Source organism: Pelmatolapia mariae, linkage group LG14 (genome assembly GCF_036321145.2).
Source record: "Pelmatolapia mariae isolate MD_Pm_ZW linkage group LG14, Pm_UMD_F_2, whole genome shotgun sequence".
In the NCBI taxonomy this organism is placed as follows: domain Eukaryota; kingdom Metazoa; phylum Chordata; class Actinopteri; order Cichliformes; family Cichlidae; genus Pelmatolapia; species Pelmatolapia mariae.
In genome coordinates, this window is record NC_086239.1 from 22,970,883 (window position 1) to 22,997,293 (window position 26,411).

General features: G+C 40.1%; 1 protein-coding gene across 1 annotated transcript in view; it reads right to left on the reverse strand.

The window, feature by feature from the left end:
* Nucleotides 1-33: 33 nt before the first annotated feature.
* The window catches only part of ppp1r37 (protein phosphatase 1, regulatory subunit 37), a 54,948-nt gene continuing 28,570 nt past the window's right edge, over nucleotides 34-26,411 (reverse strand). Inside the window, exons 5-13 of the mRNA XM_063492714.1 lie at nucleotides 20,161-20,280; nucleotides 15,001-15,151; nucleotides 14,662-14,817; nucleotides 12,550-12,662; nucleotides 9,703-9,844; nucleotides 9,434-9,600; nucleotides 7,264-8,911; nucleotides 7,071-7,148; nucleotides 34-4,226 (exon numbers count right to left, since the gene is read on the reverse strand). Coding sequence (XP_063348784.1) covers nucleotides 7,072-7,148; nucleotides 7,264-8,911; nucleotides 9,434-9,600; nucleotides 9,703-9,844; nucleotides 12,550-12,662; nucleotides 14,662-14,817; nucleotides 15,001-15,151; nucleotides 20,161-20,280 — 2,574 coding nt within the window. The 3' untranslated portion in view covers nucleotides 34-4,226; nucleotide 7,071. The remainder of the gene's footprint in view (nucleotides 4,227-7,070; nucleotides 7,149-7,263; nucleotides 8,912-9,433; nucleotides 9,601-9,702; nucleotides 9,845-12,549; nucleotides 12,663-14,661; nucleotides 14,818-15,000; nucleotides 15,152-20,160; nucleotides 20,281-26,411) is intronic.

A 26,411-nucleotide genomic window follows, 5' to 3' on the forward strand; every position in this document is an offset into this window, starting at 1 on the left:
GAACATTAGGAAATGTTTTATTTCAACGAGAATTTTTCCACAGATGCAATAAAACCAAAACTCTGTGCAGCAACAGTGTCACACAGTTTGTGTCCCGAGAGGTAAGAGTCCAGACTGAGAAGAAAATCCTCCAAATCTACACCGAACGTGATTACACTACACTGACTGCAGGGCAGGTTTGGGTGGGTCATTACAGGCACTGATGACAGGAAGGATGTTTTGTGGCAGTCGCTCAGAAATAACTGTTGCAATCGGTGAATACAGAAGAAAACTGAAGATTGAATGAATGTAGGCCTGTGGTTCCAAACTTGAGGGCTAACATTAAAATATGTTTCTTTTCTTCTTAAAAAATCGAGTAGTTTGGTGTCTGGCCTCTGGAAAATTATACCAATAAAAATGAATTAATAATAACAAATCAGCTGAGTGGTCAGAGCATTTCTGGTACTTTCTTCAGCATTTCAAGACTCATAATGTAAATTTGAAAAAAACAAACAAACAAACAAAGAAACTATGTGCCATTTACTTGAAACTTGCACCACTTTGGGGCCACTTGCTAGGGTTTTAAGGACTTCTAGTTTTCTCTCACTCTTATATAATTGGGCGGGGTGGATTTGTGTGGTCAAGAATTTGTATAGTAAAACATACAGAGCAGAGCTCCCATCGTTCTCCACACCTTCACCCCAGGACAGCCTACGCAGTGGAGGAGAGGGGTGAGGCGGTTCACACGAATAGTTTCAGGAGAGGGAAGTGTTTCTCCTGGAATCTCTGTGGTGTTCTAATAATAACACCATGACTTCTTTTTGTTTTATACTTAATTTCAAAGGCATGAAATAGAAATGACCATAGGACAGGAGGGAGAGAGAAACAAGGATCTTAAGGAACAAAAGAAGGTAGCTAAAACATGTTTTTCTCCTTTTTCTGAAGCCAACTTTTAATTTAAAGGCTGTGAAACCCTGGTGCAGAGAAATGGGACACTTGTTTAATTTCCATCAGCCTGCTATGAAATTTCACTGACGATAAATCCAAACGAGTCCTCTGGTGCCAGTTGGTAAATGCTAGGAAACAGCCTCATTATTCACAAAATGAAACATGCAAATATTTAGCAAACAATAAAAATAAATGAATAAATGTTGAACACGTGGACAGAGAATAAAGATTTTCACAGACTCTGAATTATTGATGTCTTCATGGAGTATTTGTAATGCTACTTTTAGCAACTTCCTTACTGACAATCGGTCACCACAGCAGGCAGCACGTTTGATTTGATAGATTTACTTATTTAGGTGCCAGATGCACTTCTTGACATCACCACAGAGGGATTTGTATCTCCTCCCCAGGATCCTTCTCCATTGTGAAGCAAATGAATAAACCACTGCAGTATTGAGCCACCGGAAATACGACGATAAAGTCAGCTTTCAAAAAACATCTTAATTTCAAATCTTTTCTTACGATTGAGATAATATGGGAAGACCTGAAACTAACAGTATACTCTCATTATATCAGCCAAACAACATGTCCTATAAAGAGTAAAATGCATGGATGTGTCAGTGTGTTTGGTCACACAGTATTTTAGTCCTGGTGAAGTTCTTAACATGGGGATCTTTGCTCAATAAGTTGCTATGGTCTACTGTAAAATCATCGTCTTATCTGAAAACAAATAAATTAAGCATCCAAAGCAAAAAGCAGAGGACTGTCTTAAGATCTTTCATTTTTGGAGTGTCCTCAGGTTGGGTATCACTGGTCTAAAGTGACTCAAATGTAGAGATGTCTCATGTATAAGTCCGATTTCTGTTAGTTAGAGCAAAAGATGCGTGTGTGTGTTGGTGGTTGTTAATCAGAATTTGAGAACAGCCTGACAAGCTTGAAAAGTGTGTGCATGCAACTTGAAACTATGTGTAAAAAAAAAAAAAAAACCTTTAAAATGAAAAAATAAAACACATTAATGACACAGCATCCGACGTTCAAGTAACATCGTTATCAGTGTCAGGCTTTGGTTTAACGTGCCTGCGAGGAGCAGCTCAGCAGTGCGGAAAACAAACCAAAAAGAACAAAAGAGCAACAGCACATTTCGCTCCTTTCAGAGGAGCCGTAATCATGTCGGTGCTGCTTGCTGCACTTCTTATCACCATTTTAATTGCCGGTACTGCAACATATTGAGCCTGGTCTGTTATTACATTATTTGTAACCCAAAACTTCATCCAAATCATTATTCCTGTCATTCATGCATTTGTGTGCAGCTCCGAGTGGAGTATTTTCCATTGAAACATACATTCAGTCATATTATTAGTTATTACATGCATTTATTTGAGGAACAAATTTCGCCATACATAACTTTGTGATTACCAGCACAGTTTAATTAAGTTAACAAATTATTCTTTAAAAAAAAATCTAAAATTAAAGCATTACAAACAGTGGGAGCAAACTATCTTTTGGGTGTAGAAGAGCAGGAAGGTTGAATGCTGCTCCGTCGACAGGAAAAGAAATCCAACCTGCCGGTATCCGCTTCAGGGAGGAATTATCAAAGCGGAGATACCGTCTAACTGCCCTGCTCTGAAAAACTATGGTCAGGAGTTGGATTTTCACAGACATCAGCACGTGATTCTGCTCGGACTGTGATCTCCTTTGGGCCTGTGGGGAAACAGCCATCACTGCCCCCTTGTGGCCACAGCTTCACACAGCAGAGCAGCTCTAAAATATGTTGCCTCTTATGTCCACCGCTTCTTTGTTTTGCTGTTACCGTTTCTAATCATTCAATCTTATTTACCCTTCCTCACATTTTTATTAGAGCCCCTCCCCCCTCAAAAAACAAAAGAAAAACTAAATATTTCCCCTAGTGTGATATGATATATACATCAAAAACTTTAAAGCAAACCCCTAATCAGAAGAAAGGAAAGGAAAAAGGGGGGGTGGGGGTCAAAAATAAATCAGAGGGCTCATAAAATAAATATAAAGTAATTGATTTCTCAAAGCAGCCAAACAAAAAACCTGGACACCCTCCCCCTTAGGAAAAAAATCACAACAACACTGAATCTGAAGTGGTGAGACTGAAGGCAACATGATGAGGAGCGAGAACATAGGGGAGAGATGGCACGAAGTACCAGTGGAAGACTAAGGGACCGGAGGAAAGGAGAGGGGAGATGATGACTGAGACCAGGCTGTTTTTCCTTACACTTTCACACAACAAAGATCAATCGAATAAAGCAATCACTGAGCTGCAGAGAATAAAGGAAAAACTGATTTTTGCCCCGTATCGCCCAGAAATAAATCAACCAAAATCAGACGTATAAATTTCTGATATTCACTAAAGTTTTCTTTTCTTTTCAGCGGGGAACAAATCACCGACTCGGTGAACTCTAAAAAGCATTTTTATTGTAGCAGAAGCGAGCGGGAGACGGTTGCAGCTCCTCCGCGTCAGATCTGAAAGGTCTGAGCGGTGGTGGGAACGCCGATTCCTGAGGGGCCAAAGTGAGTACAGGAGGAGAAAACAAACAGGAGAGGTCACTTTGGCAGAAGTCCCTTAGAGTTTAAAGGAGGGAGTGGGGGAGACACACACACAGAAAATGTTGACACTTAAACAGACACGTTAACAACTTCAGCTTCCGTGGATATAAAAGCCTTAAAGAGCGACCTACTCCAACCTCAAGTGTTTAAGCCAGCAGGTCTGATCGGCAGGGTCTGCCACTGTTCTTTTGTCTTCGGTCACTTCACATCATCTGTTATTGTCTTTGTGTATGTATGTTACAAAAAATCCTTTTAATTACTATTTTTTTTTTATCATTGTGGAGACCTACAGAAGAGCGCAAGGAGCTGTGAGAAAGGTCCGTCTTTGGTTAGTGTTTCATCCTCTCTCTTTTGTCCCCACACCTCACTTCTCTTCATGTAAAGATTGTGGCTGACAAAATGTAGTGACAACAGGTTGAACTTTATTTCTCTCCCCCTCATTTCGCATATTCAATGTGCATATGCATGTGTGTTTCAGTGGTTGGGTGTAGTGTGGATGTGGAGGGTCTCCTTATGTCACAACTGAGCTCCACAGGCAAATCTTGTCCTTCAAGTCTTTTCCATTATTTGTTTGTATCATCCTGTACAGAGCTGTGAGTGTAACACTGGGTCTTCTGTCCTTTATGAGAATGCTGTGTTGAAGGTTATGACAAAAACTTTGAAGGGCAACCAGTCACGTAGCAAAGCCAGACAACTTATGCTGTTTTCACCTGTCCTGACAGTCCCTGTGGAAGCAGGAGAGAGGAGATAAACGTTTTAGAAACTGAACTTGGATCAGAACCACGTTTAAATATATCATTAACCACACCATGAAGCTGCATTCATGTACACACCAGAAAATGGTCCATTTCACATGCATTTGCACTACAGAATATACTCTTTGTGGTTCAGTAGAGGAAATGTGAGCAAGATATACTTGAGGCCCAAATCCTACCAGTAATCAATGTAGCGGGCACTTGGCCTTCACATATCAACACAATCCAGCACCACACACACACACACACACACACACACACACACACACACACACACACACACACACACACACACACTACCAGTGAGCTGGCAGGCTAATGTCCGACTACAGAGCCGCACCTCTGTTACGCAAGTGTTTGAAAAGCTGCAGAGCATGTATGAAAACAGCTTAACACTTCTCTTTGATATAAGCATTGCAACGAGTATGTATCATTTGTTTCTAGGCTATATGGATGATGAAATTTAACACCTATTGTTTGCCCTATATAAGATCTGATTTATGATTGGATGTTATTGGTCATATGAGATTTAAGATTGTGCTGTTTCATTGTATGATGAAGAGCAGACACTTGTGTTTTGCATCATTAATGTCATTATCTGCACATTTGGTCATTTTATTGTGTTTTAAGTTGTGAGAAATGAACTGTAAACTGAAATATTAAAAGAGCAGAAGCAGAAAACACAAAGTGCCTTTTCTGTCATTTACATGCCGTTTTTCTACCAGAAGGAGAATGTGCATAAAACGTGCTACATATTAGCACCAGCTTAACACTTTCCAGAAGCAGGTTCTGTAGCATTTTCTGCAAAGGGTTCTCACGTTAGGGTTGGTCTTCATCAGTTGCATATTTTAGAGAATAAGGCTCGAACATGTACACAAATATTTGTTTTCTAGCCACTAGAGCCGGATGAAGTCTCATGAAGGGCAGCTTTGAAATCTGGCCAATCAGAACTGACTGGGCTCTTTAGGTTTAAAGTAACTGAGGCTGACATGAGGGGCTGTTAGAGGGCAGGCAGAGACTCGTGTTTATTTGCTGATTAGCACAAACCGGAATTTGTAATTTATGTTTTGTTTTTTTGTTTTTTACTTATAATGCAACAAAGTACAGGGCGGGCCATTTATATGGATACACCGTAATAACATGGGAATGGTTGGTGATATTAAAGTCCTGTTTGTGGCACATTAGTATATGTGAGGGGGCAAACTCCTCAAGATGGGTGGTGACCATGGTGGCCATTTAGAAGTCGGCCATCTTGGATACAACTTTTGTTTTTTTTCAATAGGAAGAGGGTCATGTGACACATCAAACTTATTGGTAATGTCACAAGAAAAATAATGGTGTGCTTGGTTTCAACGTAACTTTATTCTTTCATGAGTTATTTACAAGTTTCTCTTTGTTCACAGCCATTGACATGTCGAAGAGGTTAACACGTGAGGAATCGAAATCGTGTTGATATCTGGTGAACGCAGTAACCGGGTCATTGCAGCAGATTTCAATGCAAGACACCCTACGAGACCACCCATCTCCCATGCTACAGTTAGCAAACTGCTTGCTAAGTTTCGTGAAACTGGTTCAGTGTTGGATTTGCCAAAATGTGGACGCAAGAAAACTGTCACTAATGAAGAAACATCAGTGGCTGTCCTAGCTTCATTCAGCAAGAGCCCACAGCGTAGCACTCGCCGCATGTCACTGGAGAGTGGCATTAGTCGAACATCCCTTCGGCGGATATTAGCTACTCACAAATGGCACCCTTACAAACTCCAGCTACTGCAGCATCTCAACGAGGATGACCCAGATCGGCGCACAGAATTTGCAGAATGGGCAAAACAAAAATTGGAACAGGACCCTCAGTTCATGCAGAAGATTTTGTTCAGTGATGAGGCAAACTATTATGTGAATGGTGAAGTTAACAAACTAAACCACCGCTATTGGTCTGACACTAACCCACATTGGATGGATCCCTCCAAGACTGTTGGAACAACAAAAGTGATGGTTTGGTGTGGTATATGGGGTACAATGATAGTGGGTCCATTCTTCATCAATGGAAACCTCAAGGCCACTGGATATTTGAAATTGCTACATGATGATGTGTTTCCCTCTTTGTGCACTGAAGCTGGCACGTTCCCTGAGTTTTTCCAGCAAGATGGTGCACCACCACATTATGGGTGCCAGGTCCGAGCATTCCTAGATGAACAGTTTCCTGGAAAGTGGATTGGTCGTTGTGGGCCAGTTGAATGGCCCCCAAGGTCTCCCGATCTGACCCCCTTAGACTTTTATCTTTGGGGTCATCTGAAGGCAATTGTCTATGGTGTGAAGATACGAGATGTGCAGCACCTGAAACTACGGATACTGGATGCCTGTGCTGGCATTTGTCCTGTGGTGTTGCTATCAGTGTGTGCAGAGTGGGAGAAGAGGGTTGCATTGCCAATCCAACACAATGGGCAGCACATTGAACACATTTTATAAGTGGTCAGAAACTTGTAAATAACTCATGAAAGAATAAAGTTACGTTGAAACCAAGCACACCATTGTTTTTCTTGTGACATTACCAATAAGTTTGATGTGTCACATGGCCCTCTTCCTATTGAAAAAACAAAAGTTGTACCCAAGATGGCCGACTTCTAAATGGCCACCATGGTCACCACCCATCTTGAGGAGTTTGCCCCCTCACATATACTAATGTGACACAAACAGGACTTTAATATCACCAACCATTCCCATTTTATTACGGTGTATCCATATAAATGGCCCGCTCTGTAGTATTGCTTCAAGCACACTCTGCAGCAGATTAATAGTGTGATAAATGCTCTATACCTCACGGTGCATCTCTCCCAGTCTCCAAACTGGCTTCCAGCAGCAGTTCCTCCAGGTCCTGTCCACAGCTGACACTCACTACACAAGTGACACATAAGAGACTTTAAAACAACCTTTCCACAACAACAAAAAAAAAATCTACTGAATGCGACCTGATTTAAAAAACATGACATCAGTGTTCACACATTCTCACCGTGCTCCATCACACAGCTGCCAGGCTTGGGGCTTTCAGTGTCGAGAAGATGGAGGGAGAACTCAGGTTTCAGGCCATTGGGCAGAGCAGCACCGACCACCTCCCCTTCTAGAGCCTCAGCAAAACTCTCTCCCTCGTCTGCAGAGCTCTCGTCAGCCGATTCCTCCCTTTCAACCGGTGGATTTATTTGAGTGATAGCTTCAGGCCAAGATGAGGTGGGGTTGGGACTTTGTGTTGCATCTCCTGTTTGAGGATTTGACTCCTGTGCTCCACCCTGAGTGACAGCTGGTGCCTGCAGATCAGTGTGGACAGAGGGGAAAGACTCTGCTTCCTGTTCATGTGCCTCTGGTTGTTGCTTTGGCCTTGGCTCCTCTTGGTTTGGCTGTTCTGTCTCTGCTAAACTGAGTTTTTCATTTTCTGGTAAGCTGACTAATATTTCCTGCTTCTCTTTCTGTAGAAGTGTCTCCTGTGTTTGGTGTGGTAAGCAGGCCTCCTCTGCCGTAGTTACTACATCATTTGGTAGCTGCTGCAGTCCAGATGTTAACAGTTCCTGCTGTGGAGGTAAGCTAGTCTGGGGTGGATTCAGTTCCTCTGACTGTTCACGCTCTCGGGGTATCACCTGCCAATCATTTCCTACAGGAACTTTCGCCTCCTCCTCTTCCTTTTTGTTTCCTTCTAAACAAAGAGGCTCAGGTTGGGGGCTTTTAGGGCTCTCGGTTACCTGGTCTGATGAGGAATTTAAAGGCGGGGCTGGTGACTGTAGACTTGGATCTGTGTTTTCAGTTGTAGACTGTGGCTCTAGTTTGCAGGTCTGTGGAGTATTTAGTGCTAAAGGACTCTGCTCTGTCATTTTAGAGTCTGTCAAAAGAGCAGGTGAGTTCTCCTTCATTTCCTCCTGTGTCAGTTGGGTTTGTGTAGGTGTCTGAATTGCACACGGGGGTTGTGTCTGCTGTGTTGTGTCTGCAGGAGTCTTTGAGGGCTCTTTAGACTGGCTGGGAACAGCAGGTACACTTAACTGGAGCTGATGCTGCTCAGGGGGGCTCTCCACCCGGGTCACCATGAAAATCTTATGACCCCTCCCAGGGCTTGAGACGGATATGCAACGTCCAGGAGATGGAGGTGTGCCCGGAGGAGCTGCAGATTCTGTGACGGTGACAGAAATTACGCTTGACCCTTTAGACAGTGAGGCTGAGGATGTATGTGAGGCACTGAGTTGAGACTGTGCAACCCCTGGATGGGTATGAGTAGCAGTCTGGTTTGAGAGAGTGGAGGAGTTTGAAGTGGAAGATTTTGTTACCACCTCGCTTTCCTCCTCATCCTCAGTGTCAGAGTCAGACTCCAGATGAGTCTGAGGAACATCTGAGTCAGAGCTCGCTCCTGACTGCCTGCTTGTCTGCGTTTCATTTCCTGCCGTTTCATCGTCTTTATCCTCTACGTCACCTCTCTCCTCTGATGCTGATTCATGCTCCTCCTCCTCCTCCTCCTCTTCTTGCTCTTGCTCTTCCTCTGTGGCAATTTCAGCCATAGAGGCAGACTGCTTCATCTTCTGCTCATTATCCTCTTTTTCTTTAGCAAGGATGAAATTCCTCTTACAACCATTCTGGATCTCAGCCAGTAGGGCACGCTGTGTCTCAATAAAGCTCTTTACCTAAGAGACAAAAAATAAATAAACAAAAAACATATTTCTAATATGCAAAACAGTCACTGTAACAGGGCGTTACTTCTTTCATTTGTTTTAGCAAGAAGTATGTTCTTTCACAACACAATCTTTTTTTAAATGATGGCATCGTGCTGGCATAACAGGTGGAGAAGATCATAAGTACCTCTCCCCAGAAAAAAGACGATTGTACATTTGTTGGGGATTAACTAACAACTGAGATCTGTTGCCTATTGGGAATTTATCAGAGCAGTGCACATATCATATCATAATATCAGCATGGCTCATCAATTTGTTTTACAGTTTTTGGACAGGAGAAGTATTTGGCACCATCCAACAAGCCACACTAAGCTGTACCTAAACTGTAAATACCTGTATTAGGTTTTGGTCTTCTCACTGGAATTGTTGAAAATGAGTCATTTTATATACACTGAAAGCATCACCTTTGGACTATATTCAACCATCTCCTTCCTCTCCTCTCTATCCTTTACCATTTCTTATTCGCATACTCACAGTTTCTTTCTTGGGCTCCCGGTCAAGGTCGAGACGCAGCAGAGAGGTGTTAACCTTCAGGGCAAGAGACAGGGCCATGAGGCCACCTGTTTTAATCTCATTCTCTCGAAGGTCCAGGCGCAGCAGTCTGGGGCTCTCAGCAATGAATTCGGCCACAGCCACAGCTCCTAGAGCACACAACAACAGGAGGCCAGTCAAAAATGCCAAAATCCAACACACGCACACACCAGAAAAAACTACAGCTGAGGAACAAATACATCATTTCCTACCTTCACAGGACAGCTTGGTGGAAGCAAGGCCCAGCCTGAGCACAGAGCGGTTGGCGATCAGCCCGTCTTTCAGCTTGTGGACTCCTTCGTTACCCACCGAATTATGGCCGAGGTTCAGAGTCTCCAGACTCTGTGTGCATGGCTGAGAGGAACAATATTTAAATTACAAGTGGAAATAATAATGAATAACATAATCACAGTGTTTTGCTGTGTTTGTTAACAGTACAGGAATAAGTACAGAAGTACAGTACAGAAACAGTACAGAATACAGTTCAGACTGTATTCTTATTTAATACACTTAATGTACAGAATTCACCTGCTTGCTGCATACATGCTACTACAGCACATTCACCTAATGTATATAATATATAATGTTCTTCCTCTCTCCCCCCTTTTGCACAAGTTGAGGAGCGTGTCAGGTTACATTTCACAGTGTGTTATACTTGTATAACTACGCATGTGATGAATAAAGAACCTTGAACTTGAATAAGCTTTGTACATCTAGTGTAATTTTAGAAATGTCAAAAAATGAGCAACGTTGTACTTTATGCAGGATTCAATGCCTACATGATGTGTTTACAGAAAGTCGTTCTCTTTAAAAGAAATCTCAGTGATACTTAAAGGTCTCATCCCCAAGTAGGCAGTTTTGATATTACTTACTATTTACTTATCCATTAAGAGTATTTATTAAGATCATTCCTGTTAGCTAGTGCTAAAACGTCAAATGCCCATTTAAATGAGTGAGCTCCAAGACGTGCTGCTTTTACATTTTTGGGCAACATTATCATTTCATAACATTTTAGCAGCCAAGTAAACTGTGGTCAAATCCAGAGTTGTGAATAATTAGCCAAAACAGTCAAAGGTTCTTTTTTATCTGTGAGAATTGAAATTTTAGGACATTTTGTTTGAACAAAACAAACAAACAAAAACAAAAACCAACAGACACATTTATTGGAAAATCTCAGAAATACTGGTTTAAGTAATCGAAAGGCAAAGACCACCACAGGTTATAAAAATAAGTGAATTCCTCTTATAATTATTAACATGTGTGGTTTAAGCATAGTTATCTACCACATTGGGTTTGATGATAAATTTTTAACCCATTTTACATTATTGCATTGCCTTTTCATGTAGCTTAAAGTAAATCCTGTTTTTATCTAAAAAAGTTTGCTTACACTAACAATTTGTTGAAAAGTTGTCTCACGATGCAATCACATTGAACCTAAGAATCAAATAAAAACCGATGGCTTTATGTACAAGATACAGGTATGGGCCTATGTAACAAATACAGTAACTGTGATATATACAAATCAGGGCCATTGCACCTCCTGTGGGCCCACGTTCCAAAATTCCAGACTTCAGAAAATGTAGCCAGTTGGCCAATGACACCACTGGTCCAAGAAGCTTTAAACAGAGCTGCACACTCTACTGTATGCAATGGAAAACAGCACTTGTCTCCAATAAGATGTCCTTATTTTGGACTTATCAAACAGTGTCATGTAATGCAAGTTGCCTTTATGTCCACATAGCAAACACGTCCACTTTAAAGACCATTAACCTCAGTTTGATAAAGCATGAAACCTTGATTTTGTCATTCTGATGCTGCCAGTTACGTGGGTACAGAAGGAAGCGTCTCTATGGCTACAGTAGCTTTTATGTATCACATGATGGGAGCTGGAAATGAAATTCAAAAACTACATCATAGGTTAAAAATGACAAACAGTGAAGCGTAACTGCAGCCTTGCCAATAATGAACATAATTACACCAAGTCAAGGAAATTAACCAAATCTCATTAATCATCATCAATAAACTGGAAATAATGAGATCAACAAATGTACTGCAGTGGCTTCATGCAGTCATTTATGTTGTTAGCTTTTTCTTTTTTTTAATATATCCAATGGTTTGCAACAAGACCTCTGACCACTAAATACAAACAGAAAAAAGGCAGTTATCTTTCCTTGACAAGGCTGAAGATGGAATGACTCATCAGAGTCTGTAGTACTAACACAATAAAAAGATGGAAGGAAAAGACACTGAGAGGAGCAGATAATGACATTCAATCCCTCAATGACAGATATGTGACTTCAGCAATGGATTATCTGTAACTAACCACTATGAATTTATTCCAGGTTGAACTGGAATTGGCACGACCAGGACATGAGATCACATTATTCACTTAGTGAGATACGTCAACACAAAATGTCAGGTGTATTAATGACAAGTTTACGCGGAAATGTCCAGTCAAATCAGACGTCATAGCACCTGTTTGCACAGCACACTAATCCACCAGCTACACACCTGTCTAAAGTAACTGAATAGCAGTTGCCAAAAGGATATGCAAGTATGAATGCCCATGAGGAAAATAAACAGAGTTCTAAGTCTTATTTGTCCAGACATTAAGGAGTGTGAAACATAGTCTGTGCAACCTGAGGAGAAACTGGAAACCCCCAGCCTTGGTATGTCTGCTTCAAGCAGGGTCCTGGATGTGACTCAACATTATTCCAGTAAAGATGACATGCTTTATGGGTAAAATGTATTACAATAATTAAATTACAGTCATAAACATTGACTGAGGTAGAATTAAAATGTGCACATGTGCAAGAAAGTGAGCCCTAGCTGGGGGTGGAATGCCCTAGCAGGATATTAAGAAAACTAAGAAATACATAGCAGACTTCTATTCGGATCACTTATCTCACAGAGTTTAAAAAACAAACAAACAAAATTGCCTTCTGGGTGCCTTTTTTCCCTTCTTTTTCTAAATTTACATACATAGGCTCTCAAAACCTTCAATAAATGTCCCTGGCTTCACTGTCACCAAGTGTGTGTATCTGTTTGTGTGTGTGTACCAGTGCAGCAGCAAGGTAGCCCATGCCATTATGCGTGAGCTGGTTGTTCCATAGCACCAACGTGACGAGGCCTTTCCTCTGTTCTTTTAGTCCCTCACACACATAGGCCAGACCTGCACAGAAACACACACAGACCGAGTTCTGATGAGCATCTAGAAGATTACTGTAATGTTGATGAAGTGCAGTGGAAAAAACTTTAGCAACTGTAAACTGTAAAGCCCATATTAATATCCCCATGCATTGTCACAATTTCTATTGATATGAAGATACATTTGAGGATTTTTAGGACCCCTTTAATGCCACTTTAAATGAAATCTAAAAGTGAACATGCAACAGAAATACAAAATATATTTCTTCTGCATAAATACATTTGCTTTAGCTTAAAATGAACAGTAAGGCAAATGGTTAAGTAAAAAACAAGCCAAAAAACCCCTAAACCATTTAGCCAGAAAATGAAATCGGCAGCATCAACATGGTATGATTTTTAATTTGAGAAGTAGATAAAAATGAAATGGTTATGAAAAATAATATTCCAGTGTCTCCTCAATCTGTGGGCCAGTGCCAGGACAAAGCAACAGGAATTATTATTAACAGTAAACAGTAATAACAACATATTATTATTATTATTATTATCATCACTACTACTACTACTATTGTTGTTCCTATTGTTAATATTATCATTCCTTAATTTTTTTTTTCTAAAGACAGAAGTGACAACTATTAAACTTGCCAACATATCTAATTAGCCTATTGTTACCATTAACCACTAAGATACATGTAATTATTGCCTTGAAGGCCTGAAGCGTTAGTCAGACTACAAGGGAAAAATAGGGTTCATTATGTTATGACTAACGAGTGGTTCAGCTAATATCTGCCCCCTTAAGTTATTATTATAGTAGACTTAATCATCAATCGCTGTATGAACACCAACTGCAACAACAGTGATTCAGTGCTCCCAAAAATACTGCAGTCTTAAAGTATGCAGTAGCATCATGGTGCCTAAATGTGTAGCAGGAGTAAAAATAACATTTTTTGCACAGTGCTGTAACTAAAACATTTAAAGTAACTGAAGGTCCTTAGGCCACCCTGTGTGTGAGACCATGTACTTCTTATAGCTTTCATGGCAAGGTTTTTCCTTAATAAAATCAATCTCGCCAGCCACTAAAGACATTTTGTCTTATCCGAAAGGACACTCACCAGGATTGTTTCTTTAAGTGGAGTTTCATTTAATCAGGCTAAAATCAGTATATATATATATATATATATATATATATATATATATATATATATATTAAAAACAACAACAACAAAATAAACAAAAAAAAACCCCAAAAAAACGGGGAAACATCATTGCTCTAAATACATTTAGACCGTTCGTGCTAACATGCCTAGTCACACCCTAAAGGTCCATCTTGAGCAGGGAAAAACCATCACTTATGGGTCAGACCACATCCATCTTTGAACAAATACATCCTTTTGATCTAAATTACACACCAAATCAGGTTTCACAATGGACAACAACAACAAAAAAAACTTAGGTTACCTCAGTGGTAGCTAGTAGATGAGAGTAGATGACACTGACACACAACACAACCACTCATGCTGTAACAGGTAGTAATTACAGCAGCATAAAAATCTGTTTAAAGACATTTAAATTTAACTATTTAACTGGGTAAAGCTTAAAACTAACTAGTTAATGTTTAACTTATGTTTAACATTGAGAACAGATGTTAAAGCTCGCAGCTGCCTTGATATGAAGATACTTCTGTTCAATACCTAATGTTATTTTACTGGTTTGTGTATTAGCTTTCACTTGTTTGCACTGCTTTAATTTTGTATTATTTAGCATTTTGTGTTTGCCTGCTTTTGGTTTTACTGCTCGTTATACAAATTTTTAATATCTGAATATGATCTACTTCTTTTATCTTGCCCCTTTGCTGAGACTGAAGGATTTTTAGAAAAAAGTTTCAGTGAAACAATATTATGGTACATAGAGCTAACAAATCTAACAACAAATACCACCCTGATGAAACAAAACTGTAAATAAATAAATAAATAAATAAATAATGATGGTACTTGTTACTGTGTCAGAGGACTATTACTGCTTCTTACCAGAGTCCAGTATGTGATTATTACGTAGGTCCAGGATCTGAATGTTGTAGTTAAACTTGAGCAAATTGCCAAGTTGCGCTGAGTCCTGCAGGCCATTGAGCTTGTTGTCAGCAAGGTACAACTCCCGGAGGTTCATATTCATCTTCAGAGCTGTAGCTGTATCAGTGATATGAAAAACAAAAGAAAAGTGAGGGAAGAAAAGGTGAAGAGGTTAAGGAAAACAGTAAAAGGAATAATAATTTTATGTTTAATCAGATAAAAAGCTTCTCTGAAGGTGAAATAAAGCTCCACTTGCTATTGTACATCCTCTGTCACGCCCTAGTACTTTGGCTGACTTACCCAATAACATGAGTGGTCTGCCAGAGAGGCCAGCGTTCTCCAGATGGAGGACTGCCAGGCTGCCACTGATCCTGAGCGCTCGCGCTACAAAGGGAGCCGAGTGGTCCAGTAGGGGAGTGTTACGGGCATCAAGATACTGCAGAGAGCTCGTCTGAGGGGGAAACACCAACAGAGGTGCAAATTATTGGCTATACAACATAAACATCCCCAAGCCCAAAACAACCCACATTACTGTGATGAAAACAATCACAGCATGCCTCTTGGAATGAAATAAAATCCTAGTGCAAAGGCCAAGCAGGATAAATATGTAAGTGACTGAGTAAAATAGCAAAACACACAGAAACATGCATACATACTTTTAGTGGAACTGCTTTGATTTTAATTGAAGCCAAGATAAAGGCAATGAGAAGTAGTGTTGTTATTTATGTAACCCGAGGCAGATCTTAGGGATTCAAGGACATGCACTTGTCGAAGCATTTGTTAATTAGATTCCATTTACTTCATTGAAATGAGTTATGAGTTTTCATTGATAATGTTCAAGCTGAAATATCTGTGCAGCATTGCTTCATAAATCAGACGGTCATTGCTCAGAGACAGGGAATGCCTTTTGGTCCAAGCACTGATCAAATGCCAAAGAAGTTTCCCACACATAGTTTTGATTACAGTAAGACCGTTGTACACAGTTACCACATAATCACTGACTGTGATTAAGAATGTGGTGTTTTTCCCCTCTAGGATTAAATTAATGACCCAAATGGAAAATAAAAGCAAATGAGTAGGCCACAATAATAATAAAGAGTGCAAAGTAATTTGTTACTCTGCAGACAGTTTGCATACGCCATCGCCATGGCCCTCCACTCTGTGATGAGCCACCTGGAGCAGCAGCAAAGCTACATCCGAATGCTCTTAGTGGATTACAGCTCAGCTTTTAATACAATCATTCTGGATATCCTCATCACAAAACTGGTCACTCTTGGCCTCCTCCCTCTCACATGTGCCTGGATAAAGGACTTTCTCACTAACTGGCCCCAGACTGTAAGACTCGGCCCTCATCTCTCCTCCACTCGCATGCTGGGCACTGGCTCCCCACAGGGCTGTGTGCTGAGCCCCCTCCTGTATTGCCTCTGGACCCAGGACTGCAGTTCGACCCACAACAGAAACCTCATCATCAAGTTTGCTGATGACACCACGGTAGCCGGACTCATCTCAAAGGGAGACGAGGCAGCCTACAGAGAGGAAGTCCTGAAGTTGGCAGCATGGTGTTCAGAGAACAACCTGGCAGTGAACACCAAGAAAGCCAAAAGGTCACTGTCGACTTCAGGAGGCACAGCACTGACTTAGCTCCCCTATACATAGAAGGTGAGTGTGTGGGGGGGGTCCACACCTTACGGTTTTCAGAGTCCTCATCTCCACTGACATCTCCTGGACAGACAACATCACAGCGGCTGTCAAGAAGGCAGCAGCTGCACTTCCTGATGGTCCTCAGGAAGTACAAACTGGACTCCAACCTGCTGCTGACCTACCGCTCGTCCATTGAGAGTCTGCTGACATACTGCATCACAGTATGATACGGTAGCTGCACTAAGGTGAATAGAGTGAGGTTTCAGAGTGTAGTCAAGGCAGCACAGAAGATCACAGGCTGCCCTCTCCCCTCCCTGATGGACATTTATTTCTCACGCTTCCTCAGCAGAGCAACAAACATCATCAAGGGCAGTTCCCACCCTGGTTCTGACCTGTTCAACCTGCTTCCCTCAGGGAAGCGCTACAGGTGCATAAGCACAAAGACTGTCAGACTCAAGAATACTTTCTTCCCAAAACTCCCTCAACTCACACATGCACTGACAACACAGTTCCACCACCCAATCCAAGGACTTCACTCTATACACAGACTACATAACTACCATTACCAATACTTAATTTTTGTGCAATACTCCAGACTGTAAATATATCACACTATTTTTTTCCCCGATTTGTATATTTTATATGTTTGAATACTGCTCACATGTATACAGTGCTGCAGAACCCCCCTTTCTTTTCCCACATGTCTGCACTGAGTAGGAGATGCTCAGTATCTTATTGTACATGTGTATAGTGACAATAAAATGCATTATATTATGTCCTATTAGTGCTGTTCACCGCAGTACACCGAGCCAACCTAACACACAAAAATCTCTGCTTTTTCATAAAAGTGTTTGAATAGTTTGGGAGGTTTTTTTTGGTTATGAGTCACAAAAAAAAAAAAAAAAAAAAAAAAAAACAGTAACCAGTAACTCCACATAGTTTGCTTTGATTAAACAACAGCTGTTCACATCAATGTGTTTTCTCACATGTGCTGCTGTCATCCTTATATATCAGTGTGTTTAGCCGTTAGTGATTTGAATTCTTAATAGTAATAAGTGATGACTGACGTCAAAGGGTGACTTATGTTTGCAGCAGCACTGACGATGAAAGGTCAGAGATAAGAAACAATACAGAATCTTGGTCTTTTCCCCCTAGACACAAAGCAATGACTAACACAACACAAGTAAGCCACAGTTTGAGCTTCAGCCTGAAGAATTTTCTCACTAAAAACAAAGCCTTGTTACATTTTTCAATCACTTGTGTATATTGTCTTCAGTGACTTTTCTGAGGACAGATCTTTTTTCTTTCAGTCATTCCATCATCTTCTGTCACAGTTCAACTATTGTTTTACTACTTGTTTTTTTCATGTGCAAAACAAAAGCACATCCTCTTGATTTTAAGGTTTTCTCAATCAGCACATAACAGAAAACTGGTCCTAGTGGGACTATTAAAAAAAAAAAAAAAAAAAAATTATATATCTATCTATCTATCTATCTATATAAACTAGAGATGGACCGATCCGATATTACGTATCGGTCCGATACTGACCTAAATTACTGGATCGGATATCGGCGAGAAATAAAAAATGTAATCCGATCCATTAAATATCAAAAAAGCACCTCACAAAACTTGCGACACGGCGTAACTCGGCTCATAACCGTAGCACGTCGGAGCAGTATGCGTCACGTGATAGAGCGGCTGTGTGTATTAGTAGCGGCTACCAAACCAGCATTTAATCTCCGTGGAAGTTATTCCAGTGAGAAGTAAAGCAAGTGTGTAAGTTCATCTCTGAATGTTTGTAAAACGTTCCCATGTTAAGCTTAACAACCGATATATGGAGCGAGTGCCTCTCTCTCTCGCTCTCCTGCTGCTACTTCAATCGTGAAACTGCTTAATGATCAGCTGATCGGCTTTTCTGTCGCGAGTCCGTCTCTCTTCTTTGTTTTTGGCCCACTTTGCACCAGAAAGAGGAAACCAGCGGCTGAACAACAGCAGCAGGTTTAAGCTTGATAAGCTGTTGTTAGAATGTATTTAATATTACTTTCTACACCAGGATCTTTTTCTACTCAGTTGACGGCTGGTAACTGTGCAGGGGCGGATCTAGCAAAGTTTAGCCAGGGGGGCCGATAGGGCATGAACAGGGAAAAGGGGGCACAAAGACATACTTTTCTTTCTTATTCTCATTTAAACTATCTAGCTTTTAATAAATAATTATCTGAATCTTACACCCAAAGTTTTAATCTGATGTAAAATGTATAGAAATGTATAGAAGTCCTGTTAAGAAGACTTAACAGTTACGGTATAACTGTTAAGTCTAATATACCCTAGTAAGCTATAGTACTTTTTCCTTTGGGAAAGTACCATCTGTGCAGTCTGCAATTCTGTAGAAGGAAGATGTTGAATATATTTAATTATTCTTGAAAAATAATTTATTTCTGTGCATTTTTTTCACACTGCATCAAATTAAAGTTGATTACATCGATTAAGCATCATGAGGTGGAGGGTGGGGGTGGTTCCCTATTTTTATTTTTTTTTGCTGGGAGTTTGCAACCCTATTAGTTAGGTTGCTTAATATTTCTGCTAAGTACTCTTTAAAATACCAGAATAGGGAGGATGTAGTAGGTTTAAGTTAGGTTTTAAGTTAGGTAAGGTTTATTAGATTGATCAGTATTGCTGAACTATGAAATATTTTGGGCGCAGTGTATTTTTTACACACAGGTATAACAGAATAGCTTTAGTGTTGTTGTTTATTTAAACTTAAGTATGAACTTATACAAAATGCAGCAAGATATTAAAAAAACAGTTTTATTGATTAAAAAACACACAATATCGGATTCATATCGGTATCGGCAGATATCCAAATTTATGATATCGGTATCGGACATAAAAAAGTGGTATCGTGCCATCTCTAATATAAACTCAGATGAATAACAACAGATGACATATACAATGTCATTATTTATTTAAGAAAAAAAAACACTAAAAAATATAGAAGGAGAGAAATGATTCAATAGCTTGCAAAAGCCTCTTTAGCATCACGCTAAAGAGTTGCTCACATCATTGTGAAGAAATTCTGGGACACTCTGTTCTATTCAGTTCATTGAGATTTGCAAGGATTTATTCATGTACAGCTCTTTTAAGGACCAGTGACAGCGTTTCATTCAGGGTTGACATTCACCTTGATTCTTTTATTTTTCAGCATTTCTGTTGTAGACCTGCTGCTGTGCTTGAGATCCTGTTGCATGACGCAATTTCAGACACGCTTCAGCTGTCAGACAGATGGCCTCACATTTGACTCCTTGGTACTTTGGTATAAAGACGAGCTGACAAACAACTCCATAACTGCAAGATTCCCAGGTCATGTGCCCGCAAAACAAGCCTCGCTTTGCAGATCCTAACTGATACTTACCCCAATTTATTTTACTAAATACCAAGAATGTCTTTCATTTTTCATACACTGCTTTGACACTATGTCCCAATGCACTTCATTTAGTGTGTTTACTTTTATAATCTCACTTTTTTAAATCATCTGTTATTTTAGAATGATGAATGTTTAACCGACTTTCTTTTTTTTAAATTTAGTGACAGTCCTTTTCATTTATTTAACTTTAAATTTATTTACTAGTTGTTATTGTGCCAGGTTAGCTCCTACTATTGCAGTTTGCATTACTAGGAGCCTGATGACCACTTTTTCCTGAAGGGTAGCTATATGGGCAGAAACAACCCTCCTGGTCTTTCAAGGGTTAAGAGTTCAACTCTGCTCAACACCATGGCCTTTGCACACTGTAGTTTTTGGTGTATGGGAGGACGATGTCTCACCTTTCGCATCATGTGAGCTGCGGCCTGCCATCCTCGTGTGCCAATGTGCTTGTTGAAGGAGATGTTGAGATGTGTGGCCGACTCATAGTACTCTATCATGTCAAAGAGAGCTGAGGCACCCTGAGGGGGAGGAAGAGGGAGAGAATAGGAGAAACATTAACCAACAGATTAAAATCTAACAACTTAAAGAACTCTCACAGTTGGTTCATAGTGTTACAACACAGGAAGAGATGTTGTAATGCAGCTTGGAGAAGTTGTAGTTGCCAGGGTAACAATCACTCAAGGCAGGTGAGAAGTGCTGAGGTGTTTCCATAGGGGCCTCAGGTGTATGTACAGATACTACAGCTTGAAGGACAAGTTCATATGCTTGTGCAACTGTTTACTGTTGTAAAGCAAAATATTAAGATTCAGTAGTATTCAAAATACCTGAGAACCAGTGTTGGGACTAACGCGTTATTAAGTAACGCGTTACAGTAACTACGTTATTATTGTGGTAACGAGCACGTAACTAGTTATTATGCCAAAATCAGGAACCCGTTAATCGTTACTGGGATTTAGATAGGGTCGTTATTCGTTACTTCTTGTGGTGGCTATCGCGGAGCTTCCACAGATTCAGTAACATTAGCAAGTGGTGGAGGCCATTAGCAAGTGGATGAGGGAAAGGGGAGGCAAGAGGAGAGACCCGAGGTGGCCGCCGGTCCGAGTGTCAGGTGAACTGAACTTCAGGTAAGAAGTTATGACCTGCAGTCTATCTGGGTCAGATATAAACCAAGTTTAGGTGGAGATTATTTTCGTTGTGCTGACTTTTTCGTACTGGGTACTAGCTAGCATGACGGAGTTTCTATACAGCTGGGTGGGTGCTATGATGTTACTGATGTTGAACTTTATTTTGTTCATAAGGTTAATTATTAGAGTTGCCAACCGTCCCCTAAAAAACGGAATCGTCTCGTATTCAGAGAAAATATTACGCGTTTCGTATTGAGGTGAAAAGGAACGCAGTTTGTCCCGTACTTCAGCTACAATGAAAAAGACACAAAGCTGGAGTTATTCTGTCGTTACGCTGCACAGCTGCCTCTTCTTCTCTCATTCTCTCCCCTCCCTCTCCTGTTGCTACTTCAATCATGAAACTGATCAATGATCAGCTGTTCGGCTTTTCTCTCTTGTTTGTTTATCGCTCACTTTGCACCAGAAATCAGAAACCAGCAGCTAACAACAGCAGCACGTTTAAACTTCATCAGCTGTTGTTAGAATTTATTTAATATTACTTTCTAGTATCAGCTGATGTTTGCTGGAGCCACAGCTGTAAAAGCTGCTGGTCATGATATCGGTTTGGATATGTGGTGAGAGGGAAACATGAAGATGAAATCAGGAGATGTCCTTACTGAATCATCAGAGCTGAACAGGTGATGGAGAAACAGGTTTACCTTTTAGGAGACATGAATGAGTTGAAGGGAAATTATGAACTGTTTCTGAGAGACAAATAACACCAGGATCCTTTTTTTACGTAGCTGACAGCTGGTAACTGTGTGGTCTAGCAAAGTTTTGCCAGGGGGGCCAGGTAGGGCATTAAGAGGGAAAGGGGGGCACAAAGAAGTACTTTCTTTCCTATTCTCATTTAAAATATCAAGCTTTTATTGAATAATTATCTGAATCTTACAACAAACGATTGATAGATTGATTCATATATACCATCAAAACAGTGTACATCACTGTCACAACAGCGTTTGTTTTCATTCAAAGCCTTTATGGTTTCTCCTATAATGGCGGGCCGGTCTCTAGTCAAAATGCCCGGGCCGATTTTTTGTCCCAGTCCAGCCCTGTATGCAGCTCATCTGCAGTCTGGTGTTACCTACATCTTCCTATTCGGAAGGCAGAATTTCTGAGTTCTGAGTACAATCAAAGGACCACGACTGCAGTTTTTATTTTGGATGTAAAAAGTGCACGTGACACTGTGACGTAGGCTAGAATCATGGCGGAGGTCAACGACGGTCGAGGCGTGGGATTTCTCTCGTGGAAATATGCACATTATTTTTTCCTTTCTATTGGTAGGTGGCACAGTGCACTTGTGGCAAGTAAGCAAGCTAGAAGACTGGCAATCTTGCTGGGTATCCAGTTACGGAAGCAACACATTAACAAGAGAATTCTGAGTAAAACCAAAGTTACTTCCCTAGTAACTAGTTACTCTGAAAGTAACGAGTAACTTGAAGTAACTGAGTTACTTTTGATAGAAGTAACTAGTAATGTAACTAAGTTACTAATTTAAAGTAACTTACCCAACACTGCTGAGAACTGACTCTTTTTTTCAGATTAGGGCTCCAACGTGTAGTAAAATAACCACTAAGTCTGAGTCTTATTAAAATACACCAAAATGATACACTGCGAAATGAGAGCCACTGGACCACTGATTTTGCACTTAAACCCATCTGAGCAGCTTGCAGAGTTCACAATGATTGGATCTGTCGGACAAGGTTCAGTCCAAAAATTCTGACAACTTGTAATTCACTTATGCATGGTACAATCATCAGATTCTAAATAAAACCAGCCTCACCAAAAGCTGTCATCACTGGTGACATGGTCATGCACTGTGAAATCATCCCTAACAGTGAGACTGTGAATAATGAGCTCGATTTTAACTCCCTGAGCTGTCAGAATTTGTGTTTGGGGTGAGTACCTGAACTGTGGTTAAACTACTGTTCTTCTACACCCAGCACACTTAAACACTGAGGATTTTGGCACTGACCTCTCATTCTACTTAGCGGATTTGGCTTCCTGCAACTTTGTCCTTTTAAACAACACAAAGTTCATGTAGAAGAGTCGCTGTTTTGACACATTGAAGGAGGTCTGGTGCACTTTGTGATCACACATGAAACTGTGAAAAAGAAGCTGAAAAGGTTCACACGCTTTGAATGGAACTGTGTAAAGGCTCTTTTGGTTGAAAAGTAAAGTACAAAATGCTTTATTAACTTGATGTCCAACAAGCAACATCATCATGTTGTTTCTGAAATATTCCAGAGTACTGCAAAAACCAAAGTGCTGTGTGATTGTAAGACTCCAAATGTGCGTGGTAAGAATCAGAGGCAGGACTAAAATTAAATATCAGGTGATCAAGGATAACATAAGTGCACTCCTGATCAGTGTTTTAATCTGGCTTTAATAATGATGTCAGGGGGGCAACTCAGTATATCAGTAATTCCTGACAAACTACATAAAGATGATGGCACTGTAGTGAGGATGGATGTCTGGTTCTTTTGCTTTTTCTATTTTCCAAATATAACTCATAGCTGAGCATATCAGCTTGCTGCTGCAACACTAGATCTCATGACTGGATTCTGTGCTTCTCATCTGTTTCAATGGAAAAAATAAATATATAAACATACAATAATATCGAAATAAATAAATAAACTGACCCCACAACTGACCAACCAACTGCAGGAGGTGATCCAGATTAAATGTGAGATTATCCTTTTCTGATGCTGATAAAAACTAACAAAGTCAGACAGGCTATGCTACTGCATTGTATCTCCTAACCTTTCCACTTTGCATTCGTTTATACTGGAAGACATTACCGAGTATACAGCAATGTGTGTTTATCTACAGGGTGGAGGAAGATGAGTCATTCAGTCCAATAAAAGCCATCCTGTAACTCTGCTTCCCGTGCTTGCGCCTTCACAGGCTTCTTAAAACATCTCATTCTAACCATTTTTCTCCTTTCATCTTCCCATTTCATTCCCAACAAGACGCCACTGCTGCACAGTCGAGTCAAGTACGAGCCAAATCAAGCCATCTACTGTATACCTCTCACACCCACTCAAAAATGAACCCATCCTCTTCCCGAGTCGATTTATTTTCTATGCCAGCTTCCTCTAATCCCAGCTCATCCGGCAACACTACTTCAGTATTTTCTCCTTTCAGAGCTTCATTTCATCTCAGCCCAAGGCGAGACACTTGCCTGAGACTGAAAAACTGCTCTCTGGTGACTCAGTCACTGACTCATTCTGCCACTTTATTCACATTTCTGGGGTAATGTTGCATGTTGGGTGAAATTTAAAAAAGAAACAAAAAACAACAACAACAAAAAAAAAAACATCACTCTACACTGTTACTTAGTTATATATATTTTTTAGATTGTATGGTTTTTTGGACTGAAATAAAATGACACATAATGTTTCTCCAATTTAATTAGTAGAAGAACTTTTGAGATGGAATGAGGTGATACAATTTTTGCGGTATCGATGCTCCGGAGCTGATAATGCACTCTTTAAGCCCTACACAAAACATCTGCCAATATTTGTGCAGAAGCCCTTCAGCACTGGTATAAAAATGTTATCCATTTGGTTGCCTGGATATGTTTATCTAGTGCATGAAAACTGATCCATGGCTCACTGCATTTACACCTAGTATTAAAATGTGTTTTTCCATCTGGACTGTGCGAACATTGTGACTGGATCACAATAGGCAAATTAGTTAGAGCTGGCAGACTTGTTACTGGTTAACTGAAGCAGGTCTGTAAATGGATGTATAAACTTTTGTTAGGTTTGAAACTGTGACGCAAGACCCACTGGTGGGGGTAGTGCCATTACAGGTAGGGCGTGGATGACCAGGGGAAACTATGAAGTGAAACTAATTTGAATGAATGGGATTTTTGTTGGGGAAGTAAACAAGAATTTGCTGGTGCTTTTATGGTGACCTCTATTTATCTAAAAATAACGTTTTTGTTATCTGTGGTCTATAAATATTCTGGCATGTATGGTTTTTTACTCTGAAGAGGTTCTTTTACAAACACCAGGAAAGAACCACTGTTTAAACTAGTTCTGTGCAATTTTTCTTTTTCCCATAAGTATCAATGGTGTTTACATCTGCTGAGATCACTACTCATCTGTCCTTGCTCACTGAATCACATGCATAGTCTCGCAACCCGGGGGCCACTTGCAGCCCACATCACCCCTACTTGCGGCCTGTATAGAATTAGCATTAGAATTCAACTTTAATGTCATTGCACATGTCGTAAGTACAAGGCAACGAAATGCAGTTTGCATCCACGCAGAAGTGATTTAGCAATAATATTAATATTATTATATTAATATTATATTAATTGTATATTGATTGAAGAAATATAATGCAATTTGGTCCTCGAAATTACTTTTTTTCTTAGAGAGGATTTGTTTGTTGTTGAGTGCAATGTTAAAATAAGTTCTTTAAAACCAAAAAATTATTTAATATGAAGGTAATATGAGCAGAGAGTACAAATATGTTGAGCTATTGGCTGTGTTAGTTCAGTGAGAGAGTTATTCATAAAGAAAACATTTTTCACTAGAAGTCAAAAACTAATGTGCACACTTATGTCTGCATTTTTATTTTGTGCACAAAATTATAGCAGAAGTCCTGCCACGTGTCTGGCCAGAAAGAGAGTACCAACTTGTTTATTTGGTAGTTCAATGAAAGGCTTCAGTTAGTTAAGAGTGAGAAAAAAAATGCATTCACATTTGCAGTTTGGTTTTCATATACAATATTTGAAATTAAAAAACAAACATCAAAACACTGCATTCTAGGAAATACTGGTAGGTTTTTTTCTTGTTTGTTTGTTTGTACTACTTGAACATTAAAGTGGCCCTCCAATGAGATGGCAGTGCCTGCAGGGGCTCACAGCTCATTTAAGTTTGAGACCCCTGCTCTAAACAATAACATAAAACACTGATGCATATTTTAATATTTAAAGACATCGAGTTATTTTTTTCAGTGACCTTAAAGAAAAAGTATTTCGGCATTATTAACTAACCATGATTAAATAAAGTGAAAGCTGCCCAGAACCATCAGGTTTCCAAGACCTCAGGGACTGCAAGTTAACTAACAGACTCTGCAAGCGTGCTGTTAACAGCAGGTGACAGGGAGCTAAATTAATTCTGCAGTTAAAGAGTGAAAGTACTGACACAGTTTTGACAGACAGGAATTACGTAATGAGCAGTAATTAAACCTTCTGGTCCAAAGCAAACTTCTTCCTGTATGACTCTGGCAACAGAGTATGTGTGTTTTGGAGGGTGTGTGACAGGAAGTGGTCAGTGTCCATGTGTTCCACACTACGACACTGTCTGTCTGTGCATGTCTGCAGCCCAAACATTTTAATGGTGTTTACACAAGTAGACATCTGGGGTAATCAGAAAACTCGTGACCACATACTTTATGTCCTGCTAGTCCTGTAATCGTGGAAAAGTTAATGAGAGTGTAACTGAAAGCATGAATCAAACATGAAAGAA